The 11,746-nt window shown below is 40.4% G+C and overlaps 1 protein-coding gene across 1 annotated transcript; it reads right to left on the bottom strand.

The window, feature by feature from the left end:
- Window positions 1-4: 4 nt before the first annotated feature.
- ints9 (integrator complex subunit 9) lies at window positions 5-11,671 on the bottom strand. Its single transcript, XM_034076021.2, has 17 exons — window positions 11,547-11,671; window positions 11,033-11,160; window positions 10,880-10,940; window positions 10,645-10,707; window positions 10,175-10,314; window positions 9,855-9,941; window positions 9,448-9,568; window positions 8,826-8,960; window positions 6,649-6,760; window positions 6,322-6,502; window positions 5,310-5,370; window positions 3,871-4,042; window positions 3,659-3,783; window positions 2,801-2,968; window positions 2,501-2,599; window positions 1,249-1,386; window positions 5-351 (listed from the first exon to the last, which is right to left on the bottom strand). Exons 1-17 carry the CDS (start codon window positions 11,553-11,555, stop codon window positions 175-177), a joined length of 1,977 nt encoding a protein of 658 aa, XP_033931912.1. The 5' UTR covers window positions 11,556-11,671; the 3' UTR covers window positions 5-174.
- Between the last annotated feature and the right edge of the window lie 75 nt (window positions 11,672-11,746).

The raw sequence follows: 11,746 nt of genomic DNA, 5'->3' as shown, positions 1-11,746 counted from the left end.
GATCTAACAAAAACAATTTTAATTTTTAATACAAAATACTATTTTACAAAATATGGCTGGACAGTTACTGAGGTGGGACAGTCCAGTTCACAGCTCTTCGTCTTCATCATCATCTCTTTTGACCTTTGTAGTCCAATAAAGCAGAAAAACGAACAATACTGAGGCGTGATGAGGTCAGAGTTTCTGCAGGAAGCGCAGCACCAGGTCTCTCAGGGTGGTGCGCAGCGGCTCGTTGTTGTCACAGACGATGTGAGTCCCGTCCTCCTCCAGCTGGATCAGAGTGTCCTCCGCCTGCAGGTGCAGAATGTGTCCGTCCGCCGTCTCCTCCACCTTCACTTCTGTGAAGCCGTGCTGCAGGGCGACAGATAAATGCGTAAGCACGTTTTAAGGCGGGTTCATTCAGCAATGATGTGAAAATATCACACAAAAAAGGCCTGAGTGAATGTTATACTGGTGTTATGCAAAATATGTGTTACATAAAGTGTCTGTAATGCTTGTGGATTTATAGTTTTTATAGCTAATTCAATTGAACAGACTGTGCCATGATGAAAAGCAGCAGGTCTTTTTTGCAAACTTTACAGAAGGCTTCTGAAGGATGTGGGCCTGTGCATTCCTGCATCTGTGATCAAACCGTTGACCCTTTCTATAAAAACTACTAATCCTAAGAGTTTCAAATGAGGTACAAAATTATTTAACTGCTGGCTGCTAAATAATCAATTAGGGCAACATGATTTTTGAAAATATGATTTTGTATGATGTTGCGATATGATTAACGATATTGGGGAGATAGATCATTATGGCATCATTATTCTATTCTATCATTGAAAGATATATTCAAACTGTGTGCATCACCTTTTAGTGTCCCAGTTTCCGATGTGTTTTGTATTTGCAGTGCTTTTATTAAACATTGGCATGTTTTGTCAAGTTGATGAATGAGTTCTAAAATGCTGCGCTTGTGTTGAGAAGTTGGTGAAGAAGCATCTTCATGTGTTTTGGAAAATCGGTTTTTTGCAGCTCTTTTCTCCTAATGCAAAAGTTGTAGGCCATTGTAGCGCTTTTGCATCTGTTGACCCCAGTAGATATGTACCAAACAAAGACATATTTATTAAGTCTGTAGAATATGAATTTTAGGCCAGGACACATTCTGTAACAAATACTATCTCATATTGAGATATGTTTACATTTAGGTGAATTGTGCAGCCCTACAAACAACACTGAGGCTCCCATGAATGTCTGCAGATGTATCACCTTTTGCAGCGTGGCGAGGAAGGCCTCCAGGGGCACAGCTCCACTCAGCAGGGTTTTGGGGGCCAGCACTGCCGGAGGCTCCTCCAGCACCCGCTTCCTCTTCTTGCTGGGAGCCACTGGAGGGGGTTTGGGCACCGACTGGCAGCACAAGAGAGGGAAAAACATCAGCAAATATTTGTATATTTACTAGGGCTGTCAAGTTAACGCGTTAATAACTAAGAAAAAAAATTAACGCCATTAATTATTTTAACGCGATTAACACATGTGTATTTTTTTTCCTCAGCCGCCCCGTAGTTTCAGAGCGCATCAAGTTTAAAATACCATCTACAAGCTGATGCTGACAGCCCCTCTCCTGCCGCCCGCTTGTGGCAGACCACACTTCCACGCTCACCGGCAGGCACCGACTGGCTATCGGGAGGACCGGGAGGGTGTGTGTATGTGTGGCCCGAGCGAGCGAAAGAGAGACCTTACGTGTATTGTTGTTGTTAGCATCTGTTGCTAGCTAGCTGCGCTAACGGATATAAGGAGCTGTTTAAATGAAAACAGAGGAGCGCTCTATTCACACAACTGCGCCGAGCACTTGACTTGATGCAGGAAGCAGACAGCGGGACATTGTACGAACAGTCAGCACACTCAGCACGGATAGTGCAACATGATTGCAGCGTCCAGGCAGCTCCCGTTCGAGCATATGCCTTGAGTTGCACATAGCTCCAACGATCCAACACACACACACACACACACACACACACACACACACACACACACACACACACACACACACACACACACACACACACACACACACACACACACACACACACACACACACACACACACACACACACACACACACACACACACACACACACACACACACACACACACACACACACACACACACACACACACACACACACACACACACTTGGTTGAATTGAGGCGAATATTTGTAATGTTCAGAGGTTGTTGTGTTTAATATTCATGAGAATATTTGTCATTGTTCAAATGATAATAAACATTAGCATAAAGCATATTTGTCCACTCATATGTTGATAAGAGTATTAAAAACTTGAAAAATATTCCTCTAAGGAACATTTAGAACAGATCAAAAATGTGCGATTAATTTGCGATTAATCGCGATTAACTATGGACAATCATGCGATTAATCGCGATTAAATATTTTAATCGACTGACAGCCCTAATATTTACACACTGGTATGTGTATTATGTGGCACAGATTCACAGGACCCACCTGCAGTGTGTGCTTGTTGTCTTTGGAGTGCAGCACTGCAGACACCGTTGCTAGGGAGACGCCGGGTTTGATCTCGGAGGGCACCAAGGAGTTGGCCAGCTACGAGAGGAAGAATCAGACATTTAGGACACCTGTGCTCTGATAGGATTCTATACACCATGTGTCATCGCCTCCTGCCAACACATGAGACCATTTCAAATATGCTCTTACATCTGTGTCCAAAGGTTTTATCTTTTATTCAACAACCGGAGACAAGCTGAGGAAGAATAGAACATGAGTGACAGCTGTGATGCGACTCACCTCCGGCAGGATGTAGATGCGCTCGTAGCGGCGTCTGTGGGGCAGGTTGAGAACAGAGCAGCGCCTGTAGGGCATGGGGGGGGGCTGCAGCTCCAGCATGAGATCAGAGCGGTGGGACTGGGTCAGGGGGGGCTGGGTGTACTGCTCCGGACACACCACATGGAGGGGCTGCAGCACACAGGGAAACATCCTTTAACTGAAGCAACTTTCAAACGTTACGTAATCATCAATAGTGATTGAGCTGATTAGGCCAGATTGAAATATTCTACAATTAAAATATATGAATTGTAACATTTATATATTTGCATTGTTACTCAGAGCTTTTCTTACTGCTGCAGATCCACATTAAAAGCATTTAACTGGCTGACAAACTTTAGATTACTTTTATTATGAAAGATATACAGGAAATGCAAAATGTGTGCCAAGTCCCAAAAATCCACGACATTCGGTTGATAAAGTGAGGAGTTTTAGACAAAATGACATCATTCAAGATTTACAGGGTCACCTGAAACACTTAATGTTGTCGTTTGTGCTTTGCCTATTGGCTTGTAAAACCTTTTTTTATTTCTTGTTTCAGCCACAGGACTGGTGCTGACACCAATTGATTATTTGTGTTATTGCATAACTGTCCTTTCAATAGTTTTGCATGCAAGTACACAAAATATAAGAAAAAAATGAACACGAGGCAGTCAATTCTGAGCTGGACAAACTTGAAATGTTCTGCCTTAAACTAGAAGACTCCCTGTTCAGGTAGGTGCAATCCATTGTACTTCTTTTCCTTAGAATTCCTGAAGTGGAAAGTGCTAACAGTACATTATCTATATTAATCAAAGGGGTTGATAACATGACAAACCTGACCTGGACTTCCTTGAGCAGCTTTGACACCTGGTGGAAGTTGAGCCGTGTGTCGATGGGACAGTAAACACACTTCATGGCCAGCGGCTGGTAGGGAGCCAGAGCGTCCAGGTAGGAGAAGTCTGGCTCTGGTGGTGTGAAAGAAGAGTCAGAGAGGCATGTAGCAGCAGAGCATAGAGTGAGTATTGAGAGGCTTGTCATAGAATGATAGTTACCAGTGAAGATGATGGTGTTGATGCTGGATTTGCCCCACAGCTCCATGAAGTGAACCACGTCCCCGAAGCGCAGAGAGGGGTGACCCGTGAACACAACGCAGGGCTGCCGGAACTCACTGCTGAAGTCTCCGTGGATACTGGGGTAGTGCTTCAGCTTGTTGGTTTGGATCAACTGGAAGGGGGTGCAAGACAGAAGTCAACGTTATCGTTTCCTGTATATTCACATAACCGTTAAGACAACATTACTATTGTTACGTGGATTACACAGAAGTTTTAGTAACATAGTTTAGCCACTAAGAAAACGCCTGGTGCACTTCTTAGAGGCTTGATTTAATGAAGTACAACGCTAACAGCTGAGTGCACACTGCACACAAGACGACTCCTTTGTATAGTTGGGAAGAATCCACACTAAGAGATTCAGGACCGTTAAAATTGAGTCTTTAACCCCGCCTCCCCTCACACAGGCACCGCCTCCCAGTCTTAATTCCCGTTTCCAATTGTTAAGCCTCGCCTCCGACTTGGTTTGACGTCTGGTCTTGGCTCAATCAAATGAATGGATGCTTAAATGCTGGATTCAGCTTTTAGCCCATTTGATGTACTAAAAGTGGTCAAATGCGCTTAAGCCGAATCCAGCTAACGGCGATTCTAGGATTCATCCTGGGAAGTTTATGTACTAGTTATTCGCTGATTTACAGGTGTCTCTTTCTCAATGTAAGTCAATAGGAAAGTATTTTTTGGACCGAATGACGTTACGTGACTTGCAAAGAAGTTTTAGAACTACCGTTCAGCCACTGGGAAAAACGTGCTTCAACAAATGGGTCACTTCCTTGGGGCTTAATCTCCGCTCAGTCCCATACAATTAGAATGGAGAATACCTCGTTCATTGCCATCTCTTTAAATGTAACAATCTCCCATTCTTACTTATTGATCACTTATCGTAAGTCGCATTGGATAAAAGCGTCAGCTAAAAAACACCATCAAAATGTCATGTAAAATAAAGATGTAATTACTAAAAGTGGCAAAACATTTATTTATTTTTTACTAATTCAATGTTAAATACTGTCAGCATGATAACTGATAACAATAAAATGTATATTAAAATATACTTCCAAAATGTACTTTTGTACACAGGTGTTGCAAAGGATTTTAACATTTAAAGCTGGACAATGAATATTTAGGGAAGTACCGATGTTGAGAAGAGCATTTAGCATCTCTTTGAAAGCATGCATTTATAGTGAACATACAGTACATTGAACACTGCGAGATACTGATTATATAACTGATTATGATATGAGAAATCATCCAAGTTATTTATTCTCTTGCGGGGTAAGTTTGGTGCTCATTTGCCACTATACAAAACATATATAAATCAGGATTTCTAACTATCCACTTTCTCTGAAATGAAGTGTCCCCCCGGTAGAAGACGCAGCAGGACTCACCTCTGCGTGGGGGAATGGGGGCTCTGGAAGATACACCTTTGATTGCTTGTTGTGGCACAGCCTAAGAAAAGAAGGAGGAAATGATCTAATCAGAATGTCCCAGAAACATCTTGGAAAACAAGCAAAAGCTGATGAACAAGTATGATTGTAGGTATCCACAACAGTGTTAGCCAATCAGCACTGCTGTAAATATGCATGTTTGAAATATCTTTTTGAATATATTAACATAATAATAATAATTCCTTGCATTTATTATAGCGCTTTTCCAGTGCTCAAAGCGCTTTACAGATACACATTACACATGTATTTTTATACATGCAATGGTCACTGTGGACAATACCCACAGGAGCAAGTTCAGGTGAAGTGTCTTGCCCAAGGACACAACGGCTTTACAGACGCAGCAGCGGCGGGTTTCACCCCTTGATCTGATGATCATTGCACAGCGCACTGCGCCACACCGCCCATCTTCACGCCTCGAAGTCATCGAGGCGCTTTTACAAGTACACATTGATATTATACATGTACTGTGGACAATACCCACAGGAGCAAATCCGGGTGAAGTGTCTTGCCCAAGGACACAATGGCCTGACGCAACAGGCTCAGGTTCAACATGCTTTTGAACTAACATTAAAATCAAGAGATAATAAACTATAAATAAACTAATTTAACAGAAAAGTATCATCAGTAGAGGCTGTGCTGCAGCAGCCTACAGCTTTTTACTGACTAACATGTGATTGTAAAAAAATAAATCACAGGTAGAACCAAGAAAGGCACTCATAAAACTAAGACCTCTGTCAAGACCATGCCCAAGTAGTAATGTTCTTTAAGCTGATTAAAAATGAGTGCATTTCAATGAGTTCTTCCTTTACACCGCCACCAAGTTTCATTCAAAATTGGCAAGCACTTTTGTTTTATCCTGCTGACAAACTGAAATGAAAACGTGTTTGTTTATCTAGGTACTGTTCAACAACAGATTTCTAAATTGGGGATATATTAACAAACAGTATCTCACCATTCAGCGAAGATCTGAGAGAACTCCAGCGAGCTGTTGGCGACGGGGGAGATGAAGTAGAAGGGCGTGGTCCCCAGGTTGGCGCTGTCGATGAACTGGTACAGACACTCCAGCAGGTCGTAGATCACCCCCGAGGAGTAGCAGGGCACCAGCACATTGCCTCCTGCTCGAATCGTCATGGCTATAGGCACGGATAAATAATAAATACTACATTACTAAATGAAAACACTCAAAATCAACAAAGAAAGAGTATTTTAATGTCATACGCTCTATAAACATGTACTTTTTCATATCATAAAACTTTAATAAAAGTACATAAGGACTAACCAAGGTTGCTGCAGAATTCTCCCAGCATGCCGTCTGGGTTGGCGGTGGGCATCTGGGTGAGGCCGGTCAGAATCAGAACATCACTGTTCTTTAGGGAGCTCTGGTCCATTGGCTAGGAGGAGAAAAAGAGATACATTTACACCAGATCTGTAAAGCTGTTCCAGTTTCTTTTTAAAGATGATTTATTTGCACCAGTTTAGGTGCACTACGAAAGAGATAGATTTGAAAGGGGGAGATAGAAGGGATGACATGTGCAAGGAGAGTAAGTAAGTCTCAGTACATGGGCTTCTGCATATTCTGGTACCAGACATGATTGGTTTACAAAGAGGTTCATTTTTTCTCAAACATTTGCTCAAATAAGTTAGATAGAGCTCAGAGGGGAAATAACTGACGTTTCAAAGTTTACATAATAGGGTTTGATTATCTTCTTAGTTTACAGATTGTTTGGAAAGACCGTTCATCCCTGAATAAATATTTGTATTCTCACCTGTTGTGCTTTTTATCTAGATTGTTTTTGTGTGAGATACAGAGTTTTTGAGATATCTGCTTTTTCTCGAACATTGTGAAGTGGAGAAATTATAAATTATAAAAACTATACAGAAATGTCTCTTTCCAGAAATCATAATTGGGATCAATCCATAGACCTCGTTCTCACCAGAAAATATATACGGCCCATTTTCTTCCTACCATATTAAACCAGCCAACTGTATCACAACACTAAAGGAAGCACGCATCTATTCAGAGGATTGCATTTATTATCATCTCGCACTGTCACAAGCAGGCTTGCACAAACTAAATATTTCATTATTTGGGGGTGAACTGTCCCTTTGCAAATATGCCATGTTAATTTAAATGTACTTCACATATACACCAAGAATTAAGTAATATTAAGCAGGGCTCGACAGTAACGGTTGCCAGGTTGCCATTGGCAACCATTCAGAAAAAATATCAACCACTTCTTGGCCTTTGGTTGCCATCAGTGGCAACCAGTTCTTAACATAAAGAAATAAGGACAGCAAACAGCAAAATGTGCACCCAGAAATAGATAAATGTTAATTATTTGTTGTATTAAGAGTGATATTTAATTATTGTTGTGACAAGTCGGAACCTGATGCTTAAATTGCACGTGCATTGGTGTGATTACGGAGCCAGAAAGCGATGCACGTTTACTCGCGTGCGCGGTGTGTTTGTTTTACAACAAATGGTGAAGCAAATTAAGTTGTTTGACTGTGCGGTAAAAAGTTCCGCCAACACCTCAACTTCTCAAACGAATATTCAAAGTGATTCAACTGATGAAGCAAAGAGGAAATGTGTAAAGTCTTGGGAGGCGAAATATATATGTACATTCTGCTTCGTTGTGCATTCACTTCCGGTAAAAGTTCCTTCAAAATAACAGTCCTGATCTTATTACTACCAAAATAAAAGTGCTAAACGAAACTTTACCATAGGACAATATTGGCATACAAATATAATCACTTCTATAAAAAGGTAACACATTTTAAATATAGTTAGACATATTAAAAGGTAATTTACAGCATTAATAATTAATATCTAATTCTTAACTGTGAATGGTTTTCAGTTATTTAATATTAGACATGTAATAGTCTGGCCAATGACAGAACCACAATCAAGACTTCAATGCTGAAGGGCCAATGGATCTATGGTGGGGTCAGCACAAAGGTCAAGAAAACCCACATTTGAAAGGGAGACAACGGATGACCAAGGAACTAGTGACTTGCTCAATTCATTTGTGAGGGATCTGTGAAGAACATGACAGCAGCTGGTATTTTGTATACCACTAATTGAGGGTGGACAAGTTTACTACCACTTAAGTTTCAAATAATTTAAAGCATTTGAACATTCGTTTGTGTCACATTTTCATTATTAAGTTGATGTATAACTGTATAGTATCTTAATTATTTAAAATATAAGGTGACTAAAAATGGCAACCGTATTTTCAGTTTTGGCAAACAAAAGCTGATGCCTGGTTGCCAGCCTGGCAACCACTTTTAAAATGTAGCGTCGAGTGAAACTGCAAGACGAGGACAGAACACATTTCTTTAAGGGGACAACAACATGCATTCTATTGTATGTAAAATCTGTATCACATTTTGGGTGCTTGCAGGTCTTTTCTTTTTATGCCCATAATGTGTGATTTCCTCTAGCGTTAGAAATACCTGTGGATGTGTGGTGAGTAGGGAAGAACCCGACACATAGGAAACCTTCTCATGGTGAGACTGGATGATCCAGTTAGAGCTGCCCAAAGAGTAACCGGAGCTTAAAGGGGAGACCTGTACTGCTCCAAACAACTCCTGGAGACAGAGAGAACTTGTTAATAGGAGACAACAAAAATATATAAAAACTGAAAACGACAGGTATTTTAATAGTATGTAAAAGCATAACAATCCTGCAACACAGTGTGTACAGGATCGTGCATGAGAAAAACACTAATGTGCAAATGAAATGAAAACCATGCTCTTTTCCCTTTGAGTATTAACTATATAAGAAGAATATATACTAATTATTACATGCACATTTCAACGGAGGCTCTCCAAACTGTACTAACTTTTATTGCAAATACAACGTATTTTTAAAATGGTGCATGGAAATGGGCCATACACATGCACAATTGTTACATCTTGATTGTTGATTGTAACTGCAAAATAACATTTAACACAAATAGAAGTTAATAGCTGTAAAGAAAATGATTTATTACATCATTCACATTCTTCAAACAAAGATATGACCACATGGTCTGTATTAGTATGGTTTAGTTAGAAGAAGAATTTGAGTTCTTACCACTTTCTGAGAATACCCCACAAGCTGCACTTTGCTGAGGGCCGAGTTCACCTCCTGAATGCTGTAGCTTCGTTTCCACGCCCACACATCTACTACATCCTTCAGGGGCCCAGGGAGCATCCTGATATAATAAACTTATATGAGAATCATAGTGTATTGTGGAAAATGCATTTGCTGGAATGTAACTGTAATCCAAAGCAAAACAAGATAAACAGAGGCAAAGACAAAAAAGCTAATATTAGATTTTCTTTTACGTATGTGGTTTCCAATGTGACATTTTATCCTTTGAAATAAATACTTTCCACATCTACATATAGATGGCCCTTCTATATGTACCCACGGATATTCCTTTAAAAGTATTTTGCATGATCTTTAGGTTTTGTTTTTTCACATTAAAGTTTTCCTACCTCTGCATTTCCTTATTTTTCCAGCAGGTGGCAGACTGGGCTTTGGGAACTCTCTCCATGAAGTTCACCAGCTCCTCCATAAACAGTCTGAGGAAAAGAACAGTCAGCATTATGAAAACATCCGGAAACCCCAGCCACTGTCCTTGGTTAACAACAGAACATAAGCCATGACATCATACATTATCCTTCAAACTAAGAAACACAAAATGACTAGTTAGACATTATGAAAATGGAAAGCATTATGCAAATAAAATGCACATTTTTCATTAAATTAACAAAAAAACAATATGACGAAGTTCAAATGTATTTTGTCTCTTTACCTGCCAATGGTCAGGGTGGGTTCTGTGGCGTAGACTGTCCCAGTGAAGCCGGTGTGTTCAGTGATGTAGGGCAGGGCCATCATACAGTGGTAGTTAGAGATCAGGATGACATCAATGGTGGACAGATCCAGCAGTTCTCTCTGGGGCAAACGGGAGAAAAGGTTTATTGAGACCAAATGTGTTATTATTCTAGGTAGGGCATTTATTGTAACGTACATTAAAATACTAGAATGTGGAAAGAAAAGTGAAGGAAAGTGAAAGGAAAATGTGAGTTGGTATATTGAACATACATTGAACATTGAACATAAACAAAACTAAAATAGGCAGGCTATCCTCTTGGTTCCCTTTTCTATGCTAGCATCATTATAATTTCCTTCCTCATCATCAAATCATTTATTTGAAGCATTAAATTGATTACGTAATACAGACTTGCATAAATATATTGTATGTGTGGCAGCAGAGTGTACTACCTCAGGGAGACAGAACTCTGGCTGTGAGTCCACAAACACTCTTCCTGCACACTCCTTCAGCTCCTACAAATTGAGAAAAAACAATGCGTTTACTTTTTTGACAAACAAATCTTGTGTTTGCACTTTACAGTCACTAAAAAAAGAAATAATAGAAGGCTAACCAAAACAAAAAAATGTTCAGAAAGAGCTTAAATTCAAATGGTGAACTAAATACAACTCAAGCAACTTTTCCTACCTTCTCAAGGTTTGCTGATCCATCCTTAGAGATCCAACCAGGAAGCTTGGAGAGTCTGGGGCTGAGAACAAATAATGAATTCATCTAATCACAACAAGTCCTCCAGTATTACATTAATCAATCAATAAATGAAAGCGTTACTGCTGTGCTCACCTGTGCACGAGGGGAAGGGGCAGGAAGTTGAGGACAGAGGTGGTGTCCAGCCCACAGTCCAGCATGATAGTGGTGGATTTGAACTTGAGGACATTGCAAGGCAGTGTAGGATGACCAGAGAGACAATACTGAGAGAAGGGAAAGCAATTACATTACGATACATGCATAATGCAGGTCACATTTAGTACAGGTAGATAATCTGTATGTCTCTCACACAAACAACTCTAAAATTAGTCTCATTGTAAGAACACAATGCTCCTTTCATTAACAGTATATTAGTACCACTGGATACTGTATACATTCACTTGTATAGCTGAGGCTGGGTAGTTAAGGTTAGCCTCACAGGATGATGGGAACCATGGATGTATGAGGATAGGACCAAACAGGGCTATTAGCTGCTAAGCTAACAGAGTAACTATAACTTAAGGTATGGTAAACGATTTAGTAGCGCAGCGGTATCATCAGCTTGGCATGACTTTACTGTGTTAATACGGCTCACAGTCTGTTAACTCACCAATTTCATGTTTAACGCAGATTTATGAACATTTGTTATCTTTACTCGGCTATGCTAACACTGCATCCTCCTGCAGTGTTTTCAGGACTCCGCTCGTTTTGTTTCTCTGACGCTCGCCCTCTACTGCCCTCCACAGGTGCGGAGTGCTACTTAAGATACAGTAAATAGTATACATTATACAGGCAAGCTAATTATTAGCG

The sequence above is a fragment of the Pseudochaenichthys georgianus genome, chromosome 24 (assembly GCF_902827115.2).
Source record: "Pseudochaenichthys georgianus chromosome 24, fPseGeo1.2, whole genome shotgun sequence".
In the NCBI taxonomy this organism is placed as follows: domain Eukaryota; kingdom Metazoa; phylum Chordata; class Actinopteri; order Perciformes; family Channichthyidae; genus Pseudochaenichthys; species Pseudochaenichthys georgianus.
Note: the sequence above shows the minus strand (reverse complement) of the source record. Positions and strands in the feature narration are given on the sequence as shown.